Source organism: Trachypithecus francoisi, unplaced genomic scaffold, assembly GCF_009764315.1.
Source record: "Trachypithecus francoisi isolate TF-2019V2 unplaced genomic scaffold, Tfra_2.0 Lachesis_group10, whole genome shotgun sequence".
In the NCBI taxonomy this organism is placed as follows: domain Eukaryota; kingdom Metazoa; phylum Chordata; class Mammalia; order Primates; family Cercopithecidae; genus Trachypithecus; species Trachypithecus francoisi.
In genome coordinates this window covers 67345312-67371394 of record NW_022681455.1, presented here as the reverse complement: position 1 = coordinate 67371394, position 26083 = coordinate 67345312, and the positions used below count along the sequence as shown (strand labels likewise).

At 37.9% G+C, this 26083-nt stretch overlaps 1 protein-coding gene across 4 annotated transcripts in view; it reads left to right on the top strand.

Moving 5' to 3' along the window:
- Nucleotides 1-26083, top strand: part of COL9A1 (collagen type IX alpha 1 chain) — a 178569-nt gene that overhangs the window by 79391 nt on the left and 73095 nt on the right. For all 4 annotated transcript variants that reach the window (XM_033217578.1, XM_033217577.1, XM_033217576.1 and 1 more), the window contains 7 exons: nucleotides 2323-2478; nucleotides 3775-3816; nucleotides 11176-11334; nucleotides 12179-12252; nucleotides 13774-13851; nucleotides 13989-14121; nucleotides 19574-19970. In XM_033217578.1, coding sequence (XP_033073469.1) covers nucleotides 11321-11334; nucleotides 12179-12252; nucleotides 13774-13851; nucleotides 13989-14121; nucleotides 19574-19970 — 696 coding nt within the window. In that variant the 5' untranslated portion in view covers nucleotides 2323-2478; nucleotides 3775-3816; nucleotides 11176-11320. The remainder of the gene's footprint in view (nucleotides 1-2322; nucleotides 2479-3774; nucleotides 3817-11175; nucleotides 11335-12178; nucleotides 12253-13773; nucleotides 13852-13988; nucleotides 14122-19573; nucleotides 19971-26083) is intronic.

The window sequence follows — 26083 nt, the reverse complement described above, 5'->3', positions numbered from 1 at the left end:
AGCTCAGCTGAATCTCTGCAGTCACCTCCACATCTTCCCAGCATCTACCTGCCTCACAGAGCTGATCAATCTGATGTCAGATCTGGTCCTTTTTTATCTTGTTTGGAAGTAAAAACTCAATCTTTAGAAACAATTGCTAAGCTCTGTTATCGCTGATCAAACTTTACCACTGAACTAGACAAAAACCTTTCTGTGTGTCTATCTACCCAGACCTAACCAATTCCCAGTATGTATGCACTTACTTTACAGTGTTTATCATTATCTGCCCGGTATTATCATAATTGTTGTGTATCTGTCCTTCCCACTGGATAAGTGACAGTGACCCATCGTGTTTACCTTTGTATCTCAAGAGCCTGTTCCATGGATATTCGTCAAATTGACTTGAAGTTCTGGGGATATGGCTTAAAGCACTTACTATTTAACACCCTGTGTTTTAATTATTGAGGTAAATGTTTTCACACCTCTACTATATTTTAAGGTCCATGAGAGTTGGGAATCTGCCCTCTTCAGCTTTGATTACTATGCAGTGCTCAGAACTATGTCCTGCATATAATGATGCTCCCTAAATATTAATTCTGAAATAATGATTACCTTTGTAGAGCACTTTACACTTTATCCAGCTCTCCTGCATGGATTAACTCATTGAGCATCACAATGAGCCTCTAAGATAAGTTCCTATTGGGCAAAAAAGGACACAGGCTCAGTAGTGTTACAAGACATATGAAAGGAACAAGGGCTCAAATCTAAGTTTCCTGATTTTAGACGCCCCCTGCTTTCTCTACTGTATCCTTCTGCCTATAAAACAGAATGTAATGTCATTTCATGTAAATAGTTCTTCCTATGATTGAGTGGAACAGAGAACGTCTGGCTGGAGGTGCCAGATCAACTTTGTGGAAGAGATGGGGGCTTGTTTGAGAAGGGCTTGGAAACACTGGGCATGCAGCATGCTAGAGAGAAGATAAGTGATCTTTTGGAACTATAGTACACGGAGAGACAAGTCTTGCATTAAAATTAGTTTCACTATTTCTCATTTGAGAAAACAGTAGTACTTGAGTTTCACATAAACTGTTTATTTTTAAAGGTAACACATGAATTGCAACTGTACAAATTACAGTTGAATTCACAGCCAGCGTAATTCTGGACACAGTAATAGGAATGAACATGGAGGGCTCTTTAGGCAACACAGCAAAGCCTGGAGGCTTTTTGAAATCCCTGAATTGCTTTAAAAAAAGCCTTTTTATGGTTATTTATAATCCAACAAGGGTCAACTAACTTGTTTTTTTTCTTTTCTTTTCAAATAACTACTCACAATAGCATACCAACAGTCTATCATTTAGCCTCTGGATATAACATTAAAGTTATTTCTTGTTTTCTGTGTTTATGGTCAACTTTATTATGGTACAAATCCATAGCCAAATGACATTTCCCAATACTGTACCAAGAGACAGATTTCTCCTGATTACTCCTGTGATTCTTGTAATAACATTTTACACAGTCAACAGTGTCCTGTCAGAGAGCAAAGCTTAAAAGAACATCTACAGTAATGGAAGCCTTGTGAGGCTGCAGTTTCTCTACATCTGCTTCTGAAACCAGCGCTATGTAGTAGGTTATGCTTGGCAAGGCCAATAATTCTAGGTCATTTATTCTTTTATTGCTTTTTTACTATTTTGTTCTACTTGACTGAAGAGGTTTTTAGGAAATTCACCATGGGCATGCTGATTTCCATTTGAGTTGCTGCAGCTACATTCTGCGTTTTTCCCTATCTCCCTTTGGCTCCACTTGAGAGCTCGTTTCACTGTTCAGAGCAACTTCAATTTCAAATTTTTCCCTGCACATAACACATCTCCCATTCTTGGCACTGTGCCTTCGTTTTTTTGTTGCTTTTAGCAAAGCATTAGCAGGGTAAACCCTTGGACAATTACAGCACCAAGTTGGTGATTAGTACGAGAGCAAGTCTTCTTAGCAAGTCTTGAAGTTTTCCAGTTTGAGAGTTTACGAAGAAAAGAAAGTAATAGTGAACAACTAGATGCAGAGTGAAGCAGAGACTGTCCTTAACATATGTATGTGTGTGTGTGTACATGTGCATGTATGTATACTCAGATGATAAATTATATGAAGAACATTAGCTTTGATATTAGAGAAACCCAAGTTTGGTTTTGGCCTGCCATTTGGAATTTCCGTTAGCAAGTTATTTAACGTCTTTGAACCTTACTTACCTCACCTGAAAAATAGCAAAAATATTGAGTGATATAGATCAAAAAATATATTTTAAAAAGTATGAAGTATAGTTTCTGACATTTCCTCCTTATACTGCACTTCTAGAAAAAGTCCTGAGAGTCCTGGAGAGGCTCTTGGCCAGGACAGGCTGAAATAATATGAATCGTGATTCTGTCCCTCCTCTGTCACCATCCTGGTACTGCCTCTCTGCCTTTCCATCTCTGCTGCTCCACCCTGGACTAACCATCCTCTGGAATCACTGTAAGTATGCAAATACTAGAGCCTTTCAGTTTGTCGTGGCTCTAGGTTGAGTCTTTAAGAACAAAGGCTGTTTCTCACCTTCCCACATGTCAGTTGCTACTGCTATTTCTGGAGTTAGTCATGGTTTCAGAGATGTTTGGATTTAAGAAATGGTAGGAGGCAGGACTCTCCTGTGGTTGCCCTTTGGTGCCACTGGAATGTCTACACATGCCTTTGTGGTTTTGTGGTTAGGTGGTTGGCTTCAGGTTTATAGTCCCACATGTCTTTGGGTGAGAAAAAGAATGTCTTTCAAAAACCAAGACCTGCTGGAAGAACCTCTCTCAGTTATTCAGTGTCTCTTTCTCTATAGTTGTTTTCTCTCTCAAGGTTACAGCAGTTAGAATTAAAAGCTGTAATTGTGACTTCAAGACAAATTTCTTACACCTGGGTTTTGCTATCTTTTTGTATGTGCTATGTGATTGCATTTACATTTCGTGAAAGCAAGTGCATGAGTGTTTTAAGTGATGTGCATTTAAGGAAGTTATAAAACTGTGTAGAGTATGACCACAGCTTGTCTGTAGAAAAGGGCCTGGAAGAAAACATCCTAAAATGTTAATAGCGAGTTGTCTCTAGGTGGTGAGACTGTTTTTTTTCTTTCTTCTATTTCTATATTTTCCACTTTTCCACAATGTTCGTATATTACTTCTTTAACGTTTTAATTTTTGTGGGTATGTAATAGGTATACATATTTATGGGTTACATGAGATATTTTGATACATGCACACAATAAGTACTAATCATAGGGTAAATGGGGTATCCATAATTTCAAGGACTTATCCTTTTGCTACAAACAGTCCAGTTGTACTCTTTTAGTTATTTTAAAATGTGCAATTAAATTATTATGGACTATAGTCATCCTGTTGTATTACCAAATACATATCTTACTTTTAAACATAATGCATGTTACCAAATACATATATTACTTTTCCATATAATACTTTAAAATGAAGAAACCGATTATATACATGTATACACACATTTATGTATATATACACATATGTATACATATACATATGTGTGGTGTGTGTGTGTGTGTATATGTATGTATATATATACACACACACATATGTACCCAAAAGGGGACTAATCAGTAGGCATCGGTCATCCTGTATGCAGTGTTTTGTAAATAGCTGTTTGACTGTTTCACCAGTGATTACTGGAGTTACCTTTTATTTGTATCTGTTCAGGAATCGGTCGGTAGATTTGTCACATATAACTATGAACTCATACAGGTCTCTTCACCTGTTTCTTCACCAGGAAAACAGGAGAGTCACATCTGTCTTGTTGGATTGTTGCAAGGTACGATTATGGTGAGAAACGTTCTTCAAAAACCATACAGTATTATGAGAGGGAAGGTATTATTGATGAGAAGAGCTTGAAGGACTTATCAAGGGCAGTATTAGAGGAGGAAGAATCATAAAAGTGTAGCAAACAGACAAAGATGTGCACATGGAAGGGAGAAGGGGACTTTCAATTGATTTACTTTGCTATTTATAATGGGTTGTATATTGTCTAGGATAGTTTTTAGTATCTAGCACAGCCACACTCTTCTAAGATCTAAATGAGCCACCATTTACTGGATGGATTGGGGTTGAGTCTAAGAAGAAAGCAGAGGAGAGTGAGTTATAAGATAAATTGTAGCTAAAATTTATTGAGTGCCAGGTACTATTTTCAGCTCTAGTTTAATCCTTATAATGTGCCTATAAGGAGGGTGCTTTCATTACTAATTTTTACAGATAAAAAAGATGAGTCAGAAAGGTTAATTACCTCTCCATGGTCTCCCAGCTAGAAAGTAGTGAAGCTGAGATTTGAACCTAAGCCATTTGGTTCCAGAGTTCACATTCTTAACCTTGGGTTTGGCTCTGTTTGATTATAAGGCTCAAATTGGTGGTGGTTAGTGAGGTCAGAGTGGATGGCTCACCTATGAAGGCAGAGTTAATTTTAATCTTTCATTTTGTGTCTTTCTCCTTCAGTAGGCTTTCATGAACATCAGGGTGCATTGTATTTGCAATTTTTTTTTGAGAGGAACCCTAAAAAGAAGTCAACTATAATATTTCAGTTTATACATATGGAAAATAACCAAGAATGAAATATTTTCTTAAAATCAAAGTTATCTACTTGAAGACTGAAAATCAAATTCGTCTTTGATGCCTTAGCTTAGGTTTCAAATTTCAGGATTATACTGCCACCTAGTGCAGAGAAAACATTTTCCCAGCATGTGAAAGCTAGTGAATGCATATGAAACTTCGTAGATGCAACCTAAAACAAGGTATATTTAAAGTTTATTTCATAAAAGAGAACGAGGTATTTGAGAATCAATGACCTTTTTACATTTTATTTGTAAAGTTTAACATGCAATTCAGGTACACACTTTTATTATTAGTAGTAGGTTGTTAAATCACAATAGTGCAGAAGAGAAGGCTTAGGTTTCTATACTTCATTCTGCCATGTAAATGTCCTTAATTAATGTCTACTAAGGAAATTAATACAATTCTTTTCATGAGCTCAAAAGTTCTCAGTAGGTGTTATGAGTTCAACTCATAATTATTTTAAAATTTTATTCAGCAAATACTTATACACTTACAGTCTACAAGTCAATGCCAATTATAACAAAGAAGAGGTAGCCTAATGGTGTTGAAAACGTGACCTATATGAGCAGCACCTCTCCGTGGATCAGCAGGAGATCGGCATCACCTGGGAGCTTGCTAAGAAATGCAAATTCTCAGACCGAACTTCAATATCCTGAACCAGAACCTCTGGGAGTAGTGCCCAGTAGTATGTTTTTAACAAGCTGTGAGATTGTGGTAAGAAACGGTCTTGCAAAGCCATAGAGCATAAGAGGGAAGGTATTATTGATGAGACAAGATTGAAGACTTTACAGTAGGTAAAGAAACATACTGATGGGCCAATATGTGTGTTTTACTGAAGGGAGCAAAAGAGGCTTAGGACATAGATCAGCTGCTGTAGACCTAAGACTCGCAAGGCAGCAATTTCAGCAACAGCTCCTGGAAGCACGTGTGCTATGGAGGGGAATTGATTTCTCTCCTCCTTGGGGAGACGGAAATGCTCATGCTTTAGACAGAGCAAAAGTAATATGCTGAAAAGCTTAGGAGTGGGGGAATTTTACATTAAATAACCTGTTTTTGTATTAATGTTCTACGGTGAGAACACATTTATTTGTGAATGATTTCAGAGAAAAATGGCCATCACCATGGGGCTCTATTTGCTTGCTATAGATGATTAGGCTACAATTACAAGTACAGGGCCAAAATAAGAAGATTAAAAATAGAGCTTTGATTATGGTGAAATTTCTTTACAGTAAAACTGAACCCAACGTAAAACTGTGGGAGTCCGAGTTTTAGCAGCTCTGATTGTTAATCAGCCTCTCAGCCAGAGATTTCTGTGATAAATTTCAGGCTCTAGCTGTGGCTAATTTGCGGCATCCTCACACAACTGGTACGTGCCATTAGGCATCCTGGGTCTTTTATTTTAAAGTAAAGATAGATGGAATAAAGCTTAAAACTAAATACCATTAGGAAGCTAGTTTTAAAAATACTTCTTCTTTAATTTAACCTATGAACTAATTAAATATGGGGGTTGTGGTATGTTTAATTAAAACTCTCAGTTTACAGCTACTTTACTTCAAAAGAATGTTTTAAAACATATATAGTCATGTTAAAACTAAGCAACTTGCCCTACTATTCTATGAGTTTAATGGGGCATCCCAGCTGTTGTGTCCATACCAGGAAACAAGGGGAAAGAGATCTTTTGGCACTTCTAGTGTCTACTATTTTCTTTTTTTTTTTGAGATGGAGTCTTTGTCGCCCAGGCTGGAGTGCAGTGGTGCAATCTTGGCTCACTGAACCTCCACCTCTCGGGTTCAAGCGATTCTCCTGCCTCAGCCTCCCAAGTAACTGAGACGACAGGCGCCCGCCACCACGCCTGGCAAGTTTTTTGTATTTTTTAAGTAGAGACGGGGTTTCACCATGTTAGCCAGGATGGTCTCGATCTCCTGACCTAGTGATCCACCCACCTCGGCCTCCCAAAGTGCGGGATTACAGGCGTGAGCAACCACACCCGGCCGTGTCTACTCTTTTCTAATCGAATGTTTTTTAAGCTGTGAGTTGTAACCCATCAGTTGGTCCTGAAATCTCACTGATTCGGTTATCATCACTCAAAAATGAAATATAATAAAACAGAATAGAATATATTACATTTATATGAGTAACTATTGTTTTCTGAGAGTTTTGTTCTGGTTGTGTATATATATACATACTAATAAAACCCATTCAATCCATCCTCCAAGCAACAGCAGAACTGTCTTTCTAAAGGCACATCCGAAAAAGTCATTCTTGGCCTCAAACTCTTTTCTCGGTTCCCATAACAGCAAGCATAATGTCTATGCTTTCTTTTGATGTCATTGAAGATCCTTTATCCAACTCCTCTCCCATGGTCCTGCTACTTATGATTTCAGAAAATGACATCACCATCTACTCAGTTGCTCGAGCTCAAAACTAGGTAGTTTTTCTGTCCCCCACCTCTTTTCCAATCTACCCACCAATGTTATCTCTTTATTCTCATCTGGTCTGAGTCAAAATTGACGACTACAAAGCAGCTTTCCCTAACCTCTCAACCTACACCAGCCTCTAAACCTTCTACAGTCTCTATAACACATTGTCTTCTTTCGTATTTTTCATAATATTTCCACCTGAAATTATTTTGTCTATTCTTGTAAACGTGTTTAGTACCTCTCTTCCCACCAGTGTGTAAGCTGCATAGGGGCAGGGACCTGATCTTTCTCTGGTTGTCTCTCTGGTGTTAAGGTCAGTCGGGGAGCATGTAGAAGAGGCACCAATAGATATTTACCAAATGAAAGGATTCTTGCACTAGACTTCTGGCTTCCCAAATGTCCTCTTTTACCTTTTTGTTATAGTATCTTCTGTTTTCTCTGTCTAAAACGTACTGCACCCACTTATTCTCTTGGTAGCCTTAGTATCCTTTAAGATTTTATCTCTCGTATTAAAAATTTCCTGATGCCCTTGGACTGTGCCATAGACTGTGTGTCTATGACCTTAGGATGCAACTGACCCAGACCAGAATAGTGTTGTTCTCAGTGACACTACAGCCTTCTTACTCTCTGAATTGTGGTCATTTTCATATTGGTCCTCCCTGCTGGACTATCAGCTTCCTCAGGGTAAGGCCATGTTTATTCACACTTTTTACCTCCTCAACTCCCAGCACATACTTGATACATATACTACTGTATATAGTTATTCAGTACATGACTGAATAAACAAAAGAAAGTGGATGATCAAGAAAGATGATTATTTGTGATGACATTCCCTGATTTAAGCTTTAAGTAAATCATATTCTTGATTTATAAGAAGAAGGAGATTAGTGTGTGTACATTCTGTAAAAAGTATGTGGGGGAGGGATGAGAGGAAGTACAGAGAAAAGTATAATTGTTCTGTACAAAACACTTCTATTTATAAAATGGATCATTTTAAATATCAAGCTGTCTTAGTTCATTTACAATCTGATGTGATTGACCACATTTCATTTCTACATGGTTTTTCAGAACCGAACTGTTAGGTAAGGTGAGGAAACAATGCTAAGGGTGAAAAAGGTTACGCATCTATGACCTTAGGGTGCAACTGACCCAGACCAGAATAGGGTGGCATTTGCACTGCTGTCTGTGAGATTCTAATGTCATGTTAGGAAACAAAATTAATAGAAAATAGGAGTGGAGGGAGGAAAAAAGTTTCCTTAAATAAGATCGTATATATCTTTTTCTCTGGATTGACTTTCTTTTTTGTTCTTTCTTTTTTCTTTTCTTTTTTTTTTTTTTTTGACATAGGGCCTCACTCTGTTGCCTAGGCAGTAGTGCAATCACTGCTTACTATAGCCTCAAGCTCCGTAGGCCCAAGAGATCCTCCTGCCTCAGCCTCCTGAGTAGCTGGGACTGGAGGTGTGTGCCACTGTGCCCGGCTAATTTTTGTATTTTTTGTAGAGATGGGGTTTCACCATTTTGCCCAAGCTGGTCTCCAATTCCTGAGTGCAAGCCGTCCGCCTGCGTTGTCCTCCCAAAGTGCTGGGACCACAGGCATGAGCCACCCTGCCTGGCCTGGATTTACTTTCTTTCTTTCTTTCTTTCTTTCTTTTTATTATTATTATTTTTGAGATGGAGTCTCACTCTGTCACCCAGGCTGGAGTGCAGTGGCATGATCTCGGCTCACTGCAACTTCTGCCTCCTGGGTTCAAATGATTCTCCTGCCTCACCCTCCCCAGTAGCTGGGACTACAGGCACGTGCCACCAGGCCTGGCTAATTTTTGTATTTTTAATAGAGACGGGGTTTCGCCATGTTGGTCAGGCTGGTCTCGAACTCCTGACCTCAGGTGATCTACTCACCGCGGCCTCCCAAAGTGCTGGGATTATAGGCGTGAGCCACTGCCCTCAGCCTACTTTCTTCCTTAAAATAGCTCTTGCTTGCTTCTGCCATCTTAAATAAAACTGCCAAGCTAGAAAAAAGCCAAACCAATTGTAAGCAAACCTATTTTTCTCTCTATACTTTCATTTTTAATTAAAAGGCACCCTCACTTGATTTCAAATTCTATTTGAAGAGGACTCATTACAGTGGGAAGGAGAGGGGCAAATGCGGAATTGAGATCTCTAAAGCAATGAAAGGATTTCCCAAACACTTCGTTATAATGAAAAATCCCTCTCTCCTTTCTTACCAGAGTAAGTAATATGAGAGGATCAATCATGCAAATAAATAGCTTTAATTAACAGTCCCTTTGGAAAATGCTTTTTCCCCTGTGAATCTCAGGCTGGCTTACCTCCTGTGACTTCAGGATGTCAGGAAGGTCCCCAGCTGCACAGCTTCTCCTCGTAGGTTAATAGAGCGCTTCTTTCACACGAGCCCTGACTGACTTAAACAAATAAGCTAGGATCTGGTCATTTGTAGTTCTGTCACGGAGCCAGGATGGCTGCACTAGGGAATGGGAATTTTGATAGACAGAAGGCAAATGACGGGGACTTGTAGAAAGCCCTAAACAGCATGAAGAAATGGGTGTCCCTCTGGGAAAGAGAGACAGGACTCCAACAGGTGGGCTATGAGTAGAAAATAAAAGGGTAAGAGCATGGATATTAAGTTTGCCTGATTCACAGTTCATCAGTGAGCTGAGGGAGGCAGAAGATGAAAGGAGTTTTTTGGAAAAGAAATAAACAAATGAAAAATAAGAAGTGACACTATTGTTTTGTAATTAAATAAAAATTAAATCAATTAGAAAACTAAATTTAAAAATTTCAAGAAGCCGGGTGTGGTGGTGCATGGCTATCATCCCAGTTACTCAGGAGGCTGAGGTGGGAGAATCCCCTGAGCCCAGAAGTTCAAGGCTGTAGTGAGCTATGATTTTGCCATTATACTCCAGTTTGGGGAACAGAGCAAGACCTGAGACCCTGTCTCTTAAAAAAAAAAATATTACTTTGCTTGCATTGTGATTTTTGAGATCGTTGGATCTTCTGACCTTTAGAGTCTTTGTTTTTGGAGTAACTACCCATGTCCCTCAAGACAACGCCAGAGGTAGGCCATGCTGAGTGGGTGGGAAGGTGGGTGATGTGGGGGCTCTTGGGAATTCTCTTGAGATGTTCAGGTTCTGGAGAGAGGGCATGGTATGTGTGATAGCGATGCTGATAACATGTGTCTCTCTAGGTTTGTGCTCCCTGTAACTTGCTGTCACCTTGTTAACGGAGGATAATATGTTGCTTCTTTCCAGATACAGTGTCCTCTGCTCAACTCTGGTAATCTCAGAGTTTAAGAAGAAACAACAACTAGGGGGCTTAATATTACATTTTATCAGGATTTCCAGCCCTGAGGTAGAGAGAGAGAATGTATTTAGTAATAGGCATGGCACTTTGAAAAAGTTACTTCATTTTCTGGTTCCTCAACTTTCTTATTTGGAGAATAAGGGTAACTTCAGCCTGACCTTATAATGTTGTTGTGAGAATTAAGTGGCATTAGGCCTTGAGCATTTTCAACAGAGGGAGGCACATACTGAAGTGTTAGGTATGAGGACGATGACAAATAATGATTGTTGGGTGTTAGACCCTCTGCCTTTGATACCTCATTTAATTCTCAAAACCATTATTTTAATGTAAGTATTTTCAATCTGTTTTACAATTAAGGCATCTAGTTACAGAAAGGTGAAGTAACTCTCTCAAGGACACACAACTAGTAAGCTTCAGAATAAACAGGGATTGAAAGCTAGTTTGATTGGGCACCAAGGCTCCCATAGTTTCTACACCTCCGCCTCCCTGTGGGCACATTTTTACTGGAACCTCAGCCCTCTGAAAGCTTCCACTGTATTCCTATAGCAGTTCTGAAAGCTGCCATTGTACTCCTATAGCAGATCTAAGAGCATCTACTGTGTTCCTATAGCACCTTGCCTGGATCTTTCTGGTGAATTTCTCCACATCCTGATTTAATTTTTTTCGTTTCAACAAACTTTCCCCTGTAAATCCCTCCTTCAGTGTAACCTTGTTAGCTTTGAGGACACACCCCTAGGCCTGGGCTTACAGCACGGCTTCTCTCCACCCCTTTCCTTTGCTTCAGTTTAAAGTGTCACGAGATTCCTCTGGTTCTCTCCCTTTGCTTTTAGCCCTCACCGGGGCAGGAGGGACTAAGGCTGGGCCCAGAACTCATAGTCCTAGGGTGACAGTGAAGGGGTAGTGAGGGGACAGTGACTCCCTTCCAACCCCTTCTTCATAGGGACTGTTGGCAAACAAAGAAAACCAACTGGGAAAATGAAGACTTGCTGGTAAGACAATAACCCTGGAAAGAGTGGTGGGGAGACGGGGCTGGGGGTCCTCAGAAGCAAGGGTCTGTATTTTTGTAGCAGTGGTAGGATGAGAGTAGGTGAGCCACAAGGTGAGAGACAGAAAGAGAGACTGATGAGAGAGTAAGACAAGAGAGCAAGCATGAGAAACCAAAGACAGACGCAAATAAAAAGAGAGACAGAGGAAGAGAGAGCAAGTGATAGTCACAGAAAAGGAGAGAAAGGAAATCAAAGATGAAAGAAACCAGAGACAAAGAAATAGGTACCAAAACAGTGAGACAGGTAAATATCGAGAAAGTGAGATCAATAAAACAACAGGGACAGTGGGGGCTGGAAACATGAGTTCCTTACATCTCTCAGTAGGGTTTCAGAGTAAAAATGAAGGCCAGGTGCGGTGGCTCACGCCTGTAATCCCAGCACTTTGGGAGGCCGAAGTGGGCGAATCACGAGTCAGAGTTCAAGACCAGACTGACCACCATGGTGAAACCCTGTTTCTACTAAAAATAGAAAAAGTAGCTGGGCGTGGTGGCATATGCCTGTAATCCCAGTTACTCAGGAGGCTGAAGCAGGAGAATCGCTTGAACCCAAGAGTTGGAGGTTGCAGTGAGCCAAGATTGTGCCGTGGCACTCCAGTGTGGGGGACAGAGTGAGACTCCATCTAAAAAAAAAAAAAAAAAAAAAAAGAACAGAAAAAAAATGAAAAAAAATAAACTATACTGAGATTTGATCACCTTATATTAGTTAGGTTTACCAGGTTTGAAAATATGAAAGTAGTTCCCGTCTGCAGGGACTCCTGTTTGAGTCACTTTTCTTCTCTCTTCTTCAGGAAAATTCCAGTTTTCTTCTTCGTGTGCAGTTTCCTGGAACCCTGGGCATCTGCAGCTGTCAAGCGTCGCCCCAGTAAGGGCCATAGTTCCTAGACTTTCAAAGATCACTTATTCCCAGAAATGATCAGGCAGGGTTGTGGCTGACTGAAGACTGAGTGAGGCATCGGTGGTCCTTCACACCCTCACTCTTCAATCCACCTTTGGGGTATGGGGATACACTACTGGCTGGTTTTCCGTGGTCAATGCTGGGTATGGAAAGTAAGTCCTGCCAGTAATCACAGTTGGCAGGAAGGCTAATCTGTGTGCTGCAGTGCCTAGTGCAGTGCCTAGGACAGATGGTGATTGGTTAATGTTGAGTGAATACAGGGATGAATAAATAAATAGATTGATGGATGGATGGACCTCAACAATTTGGGGTGAGGACAGTATAAAGAGCATGTTTGATGTACCATGATGGTTAGGCCCATGCTTTTTGTATTTTTATTTTATTTTTTTTGGGATAAAGTCTCACTCTGTCACCTAGGCTGGAATGCAGTGACATGATCGCGGCTCACTGCAACCTCTGCCTCCCAGGTTCAAGTGATTCTTCTACCTCAGCCTCCGAGTAGCTGGGACTGCCGGCATGTGCCACCACGCCTGGCTAATTTTTTATATTTTTAGTAGAGACGGGCTTTCACCATGTTGGTCAGGCTGGTCTTGAACTTCGGACCTCAGGTGATCCGCCTGCCTCAGCCTCCCAAAGTGCTAGGATTGCAGGCGTGAGCCATGACACCAGGCCCATGCTTTGCAAGTGAATAATACTTTTTCTGAAGTCTAGAGCATCTCTGTTGTCAGACGAATCTTAGCAAGGCATTGAGGTTGGATATTTACAAGAAGCCTTCCATGGTGGTGAAAAACTCTCTTCCCTTGACCTTCCATTTGTGTAAGGAGAACACAATTTCCGTTCTATGATTTCTTATCAAATTGAGGATTTAATCCTTCTCATGATTTTTTCTTCTTCTTTTTACTCTTCCCAGTTCTAAGATGTTATGAGTAATTTAGTAGGGACCTTTATTTGATCTCTTAGAATGAATTTCTGAAATCAAATGCATCCTCTGTATTTTATTTAGGATTAGTGAATCTCAAGACTTCCTCAGGCCCCTATATCTGACAAAGATTCCTAAGAACTCTACTCTCCAGAAGCCCCTCTGAACTGGACCAAGATTGGCTCTGGAATCTCATTGGAATCCTAATATTTGTGGTGTTTAAGGAATATTTTCTAGCCCAAACCACCAGAAATTTTCCAAACAGACTTCTGACCCTGTGCCATTCTGGACACCATTCAGCTTTGGTTTCAAAAGGAACAAATGCCTAACCTCTCCAAAACGAACATTTTCCAGCACAGGTTACTAGAGAAACTTTGTGCCTTGCATCCACTCCTTCCAGGGTGAGTTGCAGGTGGATGGATTATAATCATAGATGCATGGAGGTAAAGCCAAACATGCTACCTCTAAGCAAGCTGGTATAATATTGAATTTTAAATATTTATTATTATTGATACATCCTGAAATCTTTAGAGTGGATGAAGTAGAATGACATGCTATCTCTTTTGCAGGATTCCCTGCCAATTCCAATTCTAATGGTGAAAATGAACTCTGTCCTAAGATCAGGATTGGCCAAGATGACTTACCAGGTGAGTAGCAATGTAGCCTATTGAAAATGCATGCTTTCTATAAACCTGATATATGTATTTTTTTATTTGGGAAAGTTATGGAAAGGAATAAAACCAATCTCATTTTAGACTTTTCATTTTGTATTCCCATTCTATAGGGTTTGATCTGATCTCTCAGTTCCAGATAGATAAAGCAGCATCTAGAAGAGCTATCCAGAGAGTAGTGGGATCAGCTACATTGCAGGTGGCTTACAAGTTGGGAAATAATGTAGACTTCAGGATTCCAACTAGGTAATCTATCAAAAATATTTTAATCTAATTATCTGACTCAAATGCATTAAAATGGATAACTATCCAATGTTAGGGTTTTCTTATGATCAATGTTTCTTGGATTATAATTGTATTTAAAGATGAAGAAATTTATTTACCTGCCTGTCTTCAGTGCCTGAATACTGCATTTCATGTTTTCAGTATGTAATTTACTTTCCATTCCAGGAAAAAGCATCCCTGAGACTATTATACATTGATTCAGGACATGTTCTTATTACCTTGCTTTCTGTTTTTCTATAATTTGTCTGGTTTTGACTGAAAGGACCCTCTGTGAAAAGTGCCAGAGGGTAAGCATAAATTTAACTAGGAGCCACAGAGTGGTTAAAAGACTCACAATGGTGCTGTTCAAGTGTCCTGGTGCTGAAATAGAGCCACATGTCCACTGCTTGGCTCCTGGCAGACATCAAACCAAAGCAAAACTAAAATAATTATAATAGAAACAATGATAGTAATATTAACAACATCAAATCCTGCACTTCACTGATTTCTTTCTCTGGAACTAAGCCTTTTGCTCTTTATTTATAACTGAGGTACTTTAGTGCATAAGTGTTGAGTCCTGTCATCATTGTGAATGAATCTCAGCAATTTAGTTTTGATATCACCTAAATACCTTATTTATGATTATGATAATTATTATATGCTTTAGCACAATGTAAAAAAGCTAGAATTAAGATTCCTTTAGTAGATAAATGAGACAATTAGGACTTCGATAGAAATTAAGGTGTAAAGGTAAGTAATGATTAATTAGAACAATAAAATAATATAGAAACTCAACGTATATAAAAAAGTTTTGAATAAATTAGAACAATCTGATATAATAGTACCAGATTACAGCTAGAAATTCATGTTTTGAACATACTGTATATTATTGCGTAATACAATAATAGTACATTATATGAGCTCTTTCTATAAATTTACTAATTAACAATAATCTCATTCTCATCACAATCCTGTGATATAGGGGCATTATTAACCTTTTTTTTCTTAAATCAGGGATCCCCAAAAGTTTAATTTACTTGCATAAGGTGAGTGGGTTGGAACATGCTGGAAGGACTGAATCCCAGGCAGAATGGTTGCAAAGGTTGTACTTCTAACCACTACTCCATACTGACTCTGGAAAACCATTCACATCTGGAAAGATTAAGAACATGATAACAGTGACACTCACTGTTTTTTTCCTCATAATTTCTTTTCATGTATGGAAGTGCCAGTTGTGCTGCTAAATAAGCTTTAAAAATTCAGTTTTTTCTTTCTTAAATAATTAAGCAAAACATGAGGTCCTCAGTGCTGACCTGAATTTCTCTGCTAAGATTTGAGGTACTGTCATTAAATCTTAAGTTCAGAGACTGATCAATGTGCTGCCACGTGGCTTCCTTACCTCCTGCTCAACTTCGTTGTTGCTTTTCTCGAAATGCCTAGAGCTATCACTAAATAGTGTACCCAGGCTATATCTAATGCCTCACATTTGCTACCCTTGACTCCCTGCTCCCATAAAGACTGAAAAATCTTGTTTTACTGTCAAGCCTTATTACAAGATAAGGAAAGAAGGAGGAAGAAATTAGGAAAAGAAAGTAGAGAATAAAAAGAGAAGAAGGAAAGTTAGAGGACTGAGACATGTGGAATTCCAAGTAAAGTTTATTCTTGGGAAAGTACTTGGACTATCTTTACTTCAGTTCCCTCAGTTTAAAATTAGGAATAATAACTATGTCATAAGGTTGCTATGCAGAGTAGGTGTTCATAACTGGGGAGTGCTTGAAGAACCCAATCCACGCTGGTATTGGGTAAGTGTTTATTTTTAGTGGTGAAGAGCACTAGAAGGAGAGAATGCATGGATATGAAAGTCTTTTCTCCTTAGAGGATCCTTTCTTTACAATCTGCCCTCCAAGTCCTGCTAATTCAAAAGCCAGGTGACAAGGAAACTACGGATGGGAATTGCTCTCGGCCATGCAGGATGTAGACAATGTTGGTATAAAGGGACTTTCTGTGCTGGAGAACATAGGCTCCCAAACAGTGAAAGAAACTATTAGCAGGATCTTTGTAGGAGGAAGACTTAAGAGACACATACTTTTTTTTGTTGTTGTTGTTGTTGTTGCTTTTTATTCCTTATTTTAGGCATAATAGTTTTACACTGTCAACTCCCACTAACAAACATGTTATGTTTATTTTCCTTAAAAACACAGTCTTTTCTTGGGTTAAGGTCATAAATAAATGTTTCAAGGTCCAAAGACTATTTAATCTTTCATTCAAACCCTTATGATTCTTTATTTAAGGTACTCTTTGAAGGCTGTAATACAATGAAATAAATCATTTATAGGTACAGCTTATTTTAAATTATGCATGCTGTCAAGTTTACTGACTGATGTGCATAGCATATTTGCAGGAACAGAATTTCAGGTATTCCAAGAAAAGACAATGGGACTGACTGTTCCATAAATTAAACCTGTGAGACTTTTAAGTGGTCTTAGGTATATACAAATACATATGTGTTTTATTAGTATAAATACCAAAATGAATTTTCTCTTCTTACCATATTGACATACTATACTATCCTAGTTTAAAAGATCAGTGATCAATAACAGGATAATCTAGATTATTTCTACACATATTCACGCACATATATTATCTTCATATATACGGAGAGAAAGAGACAGATACCATTAGTTTAACAACGTATCTATAAATGAGGTATTCATTTAGCCATCTCAAACCTACCCTCCATCATTTTAAATTAATTATTTTCTTTTTTTAGTTTTTGGCATTACATACACCAAGTCAGAGATATATTAAGACATTATGTCCTTTCCTACCTTTAACATAATCTCTTCATTGAGTGGGAAAGATTGAATGAAACACAAATTGGGAGAACTCCCTCAGTTAACCCCAGGTTGTATTTTCACAAAAGCCACCTAAACACATTACTGGGATTTCCAGAATTGAAACAAAATAGATTTTTAAAGGGAACTAATTATATTCTACAGTTTTGTTCGGTATATCTGTAGACGGATATATAGATAACACAGATTAGGTTATTTTTGAAGCCTGGAAAAATAATGCTTAAGGAAGAGAAGAAGAAGCATTAGATTTTATTGTCCTTTTAAAAAATCTCATGCTTCAACAATAACTATCTTGGACAAAAATAAGAAAATAAATTATTTAAGCATCTGGTTAAATCCCAATCATTAATTAAAAATAATAATCAAAATAATCTATTTATAATTTAAATGGACACTTGCCCAATTTCACAATTGAGTAAAACTTGAAAACTATCTCCCAGCTCCAAATTTATTGAGGTAAGTTAGGTAAGATGTACAAACTTTCATAAGGTTTTATAATTATACAATACTCAGTGCATTTTATTGTGAATAGTGAATCTTAGCTTCTTTTCTAGAGGTTATTCTGGAATAGATATAATTCTGAAAGATATAAAGTCAAAGAAAATGTGACAAACTGATAGAGAAACAGGAAATATATTAAAAACAAATATCTGGAGTGATGTAGTAGACAGTTTCATATAGGGAAAAAAGTCAGTAAGTGGTTCTCGTATAATTTTTTCTTTAGCTCCATATTGCATATTTTAAAATGTACACTTGATGGATATAAAACATAAGCAGTGAACTGAAAACTTTGCAATATGAATAATACACATCACCAGTGAAAAAAATGTGTATGGATAAATAATTCATCCCGCACCCTAAATACAAACCAGTCATATTACAAAGTAATGGTTAAAAAAATACTTTTATGATGAAAGAGTATTCAGATGAAAAGTTTAACCTTTTTGTTATCTTTAGAAAACTAACAAAGTGATAAAATTTGTTGAGATAGATGACCCATTTTATTGAAGGCTTATAAAAATACTTGCATAGAAAGAAGTTGATTTGTTTATGTTGTTATAAGACATAATAAAGTTTTATAATTAAAATCATAGTAAAGATAGAAGATCTTAGCAAGTTAAAGAGAGCTACATAACAAGAATTTGACTTGAAGGAAAGTTATTTGGGATTCTGGGTCTTGGTCCATAACTGTTCTCAAAAATATAAAATTTTTATTGTTTAGCACAGAAAATTCATTAGCATTTAGTTTGCCTAACATTTCTTCCTTGCTTAGGAATTTTTCTATGCTTAGAAGGAGAAATGTAAAAAGACATAATGTTCAAGTCCTTGAAAGATGATGCTTACATTTAACATGCTGATTTTTACAGTTCAGTCTTCAGCTTTTAGCAGCTTGGCTTCAGCAGAAGAATATCCAGGTAGCTGGTACAGGTCCAGACCACAGTCTCTGTATAGGGTAGAGATGCCTCAGGGACACTACTGGTTTTATTCTACCATTTAAAGCAGTAAAGGAGTTAGCAATGATACAGACTTAGTTGGCAGATTAAGGAACAACTGGGCTGGATGCAGTGGCTCACACTTGTAATCCCAGCACTTTGGGAGGCTGAGGCAGGCAGATCACCTGAGGTCAGGAGTTTGAGACCAGCCTGGCCGACATGGTGAAACCCCATCTCTACTAAAAATACAAAAGATAATCCAGGCATGGTGGTGGGCACCTGTAATGCTAACTAATTGGGAGGCTGAGGCGGGAGAATCGCTTGAACCTGGGAGGTGGAGGTTACAGTGAGCTCAGATGGCGCCATTGCACTCCAGCCTGGGCAACAAAGTAAGACTCCATCTTAAAAAAACAAAACAAAACAAAACAAAAACAGCAATTGAGTTGTAGTAGAGAAGTAAGAATTGGTTACTTTTCCCTTGTCACATATCCAGTGTGACAAACTGCTACTTTAACATCATAATTTGAACTCCCTAAAAAAAGACAAACATCCTCAGTGTGAAGATGCTCCTGAAGTCCTCAGTTACTGATTCTCAAAATACTTATATGGGTCTGGGATATAATTGTGGAGTGAATACCCAAGCAATTATGGAAATAAATAATCTTAACATGTTACTTTAAAATAAAAAAAAATTAGAAGCTCCTAGCTGCTTTAATTAAATCGTTTCATAAGCTAGTACTGCTGATTTACATTCCTAATGATCTCCTCTCTCACTTGTGAATGAAATGTTGCCAAGAACTTTGCAAGAATGTATTTTTTGGCTGAGATGAAATTGCTGAACAGTAGCTCTTTGGGTAGTATAAATAGTAATATTGTTGGGATTATGTGGCATTGGGAACCTTCCTTAGCCATGAGGGAGAGTGTTTTCAAAATGTGTATTTTAAGATGGACCATGAATGCACACGAACCATTGAACTTCTGTAAAGGTCTTTATGAACAGTCATGAAAGAACAAGCAGTACATAGTTTTTTACACTGCAGCCTTTTGGTAGGTCTGGCATCTAAAATAGCCTCAAAAGAGAATATGGTAAATACATATGGGTACAGGAAACAAGATTCATATTTACCATTTAAAAATTTTACTCAGGAATTTATATCCCAGTGGACTGCCTGAAGAATACTCCTTCTTGACGACGTTTCGAATGACTGGAAGCACACTCAAAAAGAACTGGAACATTTGGCAGATTCAGGATTCCTCTGGGAAGGAACAAGTTGGCATAAAGATTAATGGCCAAACACAATCTGTTGCATTTTCATACAAGGGACTGGATGGAAGTCTCCAAACAGCAGCTTTTTCGAATTTGTCCTCCTTGTTTGATTCCCAGTGGCATAAGATCATGATTGGCGTGGAGAGGAGTAGTGCTACTCTTTTTGTTGACTGCAACAGGATTGAATCTTTACCTATAAAGCCAAGAGGCCCAATTGACACCGATGGCTTTGCCGTGCTGGGAAAACTTGCAGATAATCCTCAAGTTTCTGTTCCAGTAAGTATAAAACCACACACTATGGCAGATTAAAGTAAAACGAGATTGGTAAAAATGAATATCTCAAGCATCTTTGATAATCAGCTGAGTGTAGCCTGTCCTGGATGGAATTTGGAATCAGTGGAAGTTAGGTAGATAGCTTCTGGTCTCGGGGAGCTTAAAGCTGGAAAGTGTTACATGCCCACCTAGCGCACCCAGAGTCTTTCTGAGGCAACTTAGAAAGAAAGCCATACGAATGTGGCATATATTGTGTACACATAACTAATGAGAATCTTCAAAGTAAAGTTGAGGTGGATGACAGATTCAGTTAGTCAAGAATCCTATGCTTCTTGGAAGCAATGAACTTTGAAATGAAAGGATTTGGATTGGCAAAAAGGGAGGAGAAAGTACATTCTAGCTGAGGGAAACACCATTAAGGGAAAAAGAGAGTAAGTAGACCACATTCAAAGGCCTAGGGACTCACTGATTTGGATGATATATATATATATATGAAAAAGTGTGTGTGAGTGTGAGAGAGAGAGAGAGGGAGAGAGAGCGAGAGAGGAGGGTGAGATACTATCTTCAGAGTGGTGAGAGATGAGGGTAGAAAGCCATAAGATGTCTGGTCAACAAGAATGAAAGTTATATAGATGCATGACATGGATTTATTTAGAAGTAGGTCTTGCATGATGTGTGGTAGAAGTGAAATATTTTAGAGCTCTGTTCATGATTTTGCTGCAGAGATCCCCAGATATAAGTGTAAGGAATTGTATGTTGACACAATAATTGTGCCAACTAGTACCAGATAGTTCTATCATTTTGAATTGTTATACTTTAACTGAGCAATGCTTTAAAAGGATGTTTTATAATATTATGATAGGAATTTAGAAAATGTATCTTAGAGGACAAGTGTTCTTTTGAAGGAAACAAAGGAATTTAGAGCTCAATACATAAACCATTGATGCCAACCTCTCTTTCTCTCATACTAGCATGGAGCTGTTAAATTCTAGTCACAAAACCCATATCATGGAGTGTGTAGCAGGGTGATACGATGATTTCAAATTGTTTCTGTGCACATCTCCAAAGAATAAAAGGTTATCAGAGATCTCAGTAATGGAATTGTTCAAATAACTTGTTTTCAAGGGAAGAATTGTGACTAGTGTGAAGGTAGTGTGAAATTTCTATATTCTGTGATGGGCAGGAAGCAATTTGTAACTGCCATATTACTTCTCTGGCTTGTAGACTCTTGAGAAAGTATTTCTTCATTTAATGAGTTATCACACCTCAAGTGGCTGGGTTAGAAAGCCGATTGGACTACTGTTGTGCCATCTTGAAATTCTGTGCAGCAAGATCTTTGCAATGACACTGGAAAGGTTCTCAGACAACACTGAATTTCTGCAAGTAGCTGTTCATTTCCGGGCCATGGGTGAAGGGGAAGATACTTAAGTTACCTCCTCACTATTACAAACATCAGTCAAGTATTTTAAACATTTATTTATTTATTCATGGGATTAAAGAAACTTAAGTCTTTATAACACTAAATTCTGTGAGCTAAGATGCTATTAAATTGTCTTATTGCCAGAGCAGTAAACTGAAGTCTCACTATTACTTCATTATCCTATAGCCTTGCCAATAATGTCAGAGCCGATTGTAGATTTTTCTGCCAACTCTATTCACTCATCACAGTGGAGTCCAGTTAGTACCAATTACTTTCTATTTTATTCTACCACATGCAGGAGTGCAACCAGAAACCTGGCAGCTGGCTTTACATTGAGCTTCTGGTCCACCAAGAAGCTTTTCTAAATCAGTATACCATAGCCAATGTTAAAAAATACTTGAAATAGGCATGTACAAGTATCTTCCTTCAGGCTGAATTCTGACTCCCTTATCAGGAAACACAAAAAAGACTTGAGCCTAACAGCCTGTTAACATTCCATACTGGCTGATGATGGCGGAAGTGTGACAGTGACAATGGCAGCTAAACTGGATCAACATTATAGGCCGAAACAATCCTGTCCACATTTAACAACTGGAAGTGATAACATGAAGCTCAAACTTCTCACCAAAATGTATTTCTCAAACTTCATTTTATATCAGATAAAGAATTAGAACGCTATGTAAGAAAAGCCAACTTACACTTTTTTAAAACATCATCTTAATATGCTTAATATACCAATTCAAGTTTTCGAAATGCTTTTATTCCCATTAACTTATTTGATTCTTGCAACAACCTTGTAAGATAGAAAGTACAGATAGCATTATCTCCATTTCGCAGCTGAGGAAGTGAACTCACACGGATCTGTTAACTTGTAAGAAATAGTGTTAGGCACAATATTTCTAATCTACCTTATCTTCTGCTATGCCAACTAGCTTTCCTTTGGGATAAAGAAAAATGCATGCAACCACATACTTTTCCTTATAAAGAATCTCATTATTCTTACTTTGAAAGGCATTTGTGATTTGCCTTTAGAATTTACTTTGCAGGAAAAACCAAATAAATTTTTAAAAAGTGGGAAATTTGTACAGTATAAAACATGTCCTCAGACTTTAATCCAACTTGCTTATTTACATAGTAAACTTTCATTGAGTGTGTAAATATTGGGTATACAAAGAGAATTAAATCACAGACTTTTTCTTCAGTCTATTGAGAATAAGGAGTTGAGACAAGTAAAGGATCATCACAATATAGCATGGTAAGTACCATGATAGTGGCCAGTGCTGCATGCCAAGAAACACACAGAAAAAAAATCTCCTCACTCAGATAAGAGCAGGGAGGCATGACAGTGGGGGCCAGGGATGTTTCCTAAGGGATTTGATGTCTGAAAGGAGTCCTGGTGATGAAAACATCATCCAGGAGAAGACAAGGTACAATGCCCCAGAAAGACGGACACTCGTTTGGAAATTCCCACGTGTATCGGTTCTTCCGTTTTCAAGGTTTGTTAGTGTTCCCACATTGTTCCTTATTTTTCAAAACTGAAGGTAGTCAAACACTCATAGAAGCCCACAGACAAAGCCTGTGTGTCCACGAGTTGTCCTTAGCCCCTTGTTTTAATTTTATGGCCTATTTTCTTAGACTTCTCACCAATTTGGTTGAAATCTGAAGTTGCTGACAATTGCTGAAGATTAACAATGACTACCTGTCCCTTAGAGGACTTAGAGAGTGATGGGTAGTGGTATGTACATATTCTGAGAGGTAGAAGAACTGTACTGATAGGTCACCGTTCTCTCAACTTGGTGACACAAATATTCAATATTACTGTGTTCGAAATTTTAAATTAAAATGAAATAGCACAAAAATACCATAAAAACAATAAGAAAAAGTGTAGTTTTACATTTTCCTTTATGGAATAGAATTCATTCTAGTCTTTGACACTCTACATTAATTGAATAATTTTTTTCAGAGTCAACCCTTGCTTTTCTTTAGTAAGTAAATCAAAAGCAAAATATTCCTTCTAAAGGGATTATCAGATGTCAAAAAGTAGCCCTAGGAACTTCATAATAAAAAATGCAATTGAAAACAACATTTGATAGATCACTGATGCTAAAAGAGTCACTTATATGGTACTTGTTTGCTATTTCCCCCCTGCCTATCCTATCTTTTGTCCCCTTCTTTTCTAAGTTGAAAAAGAAAGCCAATTTCAAAAGGTTTTCATAAGCTTGTGATATAGCTGTTCACGTGGTCTACATCTCAAACATCTTCTCATCATTCATGGTTATTTAGTGGGCTCAGAGCATTTTATATTTTTTCCCAATGCACTGCTGTAATACACTGTTAGTTTGATTTTAAAACAATAAATCCCATATATTTTATTCTCCTTTGTGCCAATATTTTAGGATGGTGCCATTTATCCCATTGCAAAGCTTGGTTTCCTGGCAGCCTACCATAAAAACATGTTATTTTATGACAGGTTCTTTATTGTTTGTTGTCAGCATGATAGCCTAGGAGAATTATTTGGTACAGCTCTATTAGAAAACAAAGTTGGCCTTTCTTCCTTTGCAGAGATATATGCTGGGAGTCTGGGCTTGTTTGAGGGAGAGTAAAAGTTTATGTGGCTTAACAAACATATGGCTCAAACCATTTTTCTTTTTACCTGTGCATATTCCAAAGAAGCCAACATGGTATGTGATTAATCGGACAGACTTACTGCTTTAAAAAGTATATTATCAAATGTGTGGCTCTGTGTTTATTTTCACTAGATTCAGAGGAGAGCTGGCAAAACTGTTGTTGGAAAAGCTATATGTACTTTTCTCCATCCACAGAATTGAATCACACTAACTTCCACATGTAAAAACAATATAAGTTTCATGAATTATAACATGGGAAAAATAAATTGTGAGGTTGTGATTAATATTATTTCTGATATTTGAGAAATACTATTGGAAAGTTGTGTTTTTAGTAATTTAGGAAATGCATACTATCTATTATGCAAGAAACTATTAAGTTTGCTTATTAAGTTGTTTTTGACAAGTACATCTTTTACAAATACTCTTTCAGTTGGAAGTAAAAATTAAATTAAAAAGAAAAAACGGCAATATTTTCTATACATATCGATAGGAAATATTTTTATAAAACTTTGATTTAATTAAAACGTTTTTGAGTGCTGTCAAAACAATTTTATTTTATATTTTGGAGATGAAACAGCCTGCTGCATTGTAGACCATATTAACAACCTCAGCTGGGTTTTCCACTAGGTGGCAATGAAATGAGGAAACACAGAACTGGAGCTGGTGACACAGTAGAAGCCATGATTGGAAGTAGGGGCTATGGATAGCTAGAATAAAAACTGAATAATGATCAAACTTGCTTTTAACAGAAAACTAAAAACACTGAATTTTTTTATTGACCTCAACTGTGCCCATAGTGTTGCAACAAAAAAAAATCAGTGTGCTATTAGTTTTTTTATTTCTATAAAAAATGTACATGGGCTAAGACCATAAAGAAATCTTTGTTCATGTTAATCTCTGCTTGGTTAGTTTGTTTGGTTACAACGTGGTGTCAGTAGAATCATGGGCTTTCAGAGCTGGAGGAAACTTTGCATCTAATCCCAACCTCTCAGTTTATCATGAAGAAACTGGAACACAGACAGAGGAAGGGAACTGCCACAAATCATGATCAAACCAGAAAGGCAAATACTATCAATTGTTTCTTCACTATATTTCTTATCCATCTCTATGTACTCATTCATTAATATTCAGTAACTATTTATTAAACGTCTGCTAAGTTATAGGCCTTATTTTAGGTGGTGGTGAAAGCAGACAAAATTAATGCTCCAATGTCGCTTACATTCTGGGGAGGGAAGACAGACACTATAAATACATGAGTATATGTAGAGTATGCCAGGTGGTCCTAAATGCTATGGGGAAAAATGAAGCAGGATATTGGAGTGCCTTGAGTGAAGGGCCTCATTGAGAGGAAAATATTTTGGCAGAAACCTGAAGGAGTTGAGAGAATTAACATCTAGATATCTGGGGGAGGAGGATTTCAGGAAAAGAGAACAGTGAGTGGAAAAGGGTCTGGTGTAGGTGTGTGATGTCTGAGAACTCCCTGGCAGCCAGTGTGGCTGGAATGAGACTGAGAAAGGAGGTATTGAGGCTGGAGAGGTAACATAATGGAGATGTGGTTGAGAAATTGTGTTAGTCCTTTGGCTTTCACACTGTGTGAGATGGGTGGCTACCAGCTGGTTTTGAATAGATAAGCAACATGTTCTCATCTTTTAAAAGGATCTCCTTGGCTGCTAGTTTGATAATATATTGTAGGAGAAGGGAGAGAAGGACATAAGTGTGTAGGAGCAAGGGCTACTTAAGAGCCACTGCAATAATTCAGGCAGAGACAGCCTTGGTTTAGACCAGGGTGGTAGAGGTGGAGGTGATGCAAAGTGATACAAACCTAATATATTTTGAAGTAAAGAAAACAGGATTTGGGGTATGAGAGAAAAAGAGGAATCAAGGAAGACACCAATACTTTTGGCATGAGTAATTGGAAGTATAGACGTGCCATTTACTGTCATGAGAAAGGCTGTGGGAAGAGCAGGTGTCAGGGAGAATATCAGGAGTCAGTCTGGATATTGGAGTTAGTTTGATCATTACTAGACATCTAGATGAAGTTGGTAAGTAGGCAGATGTGTGCTTGCAAA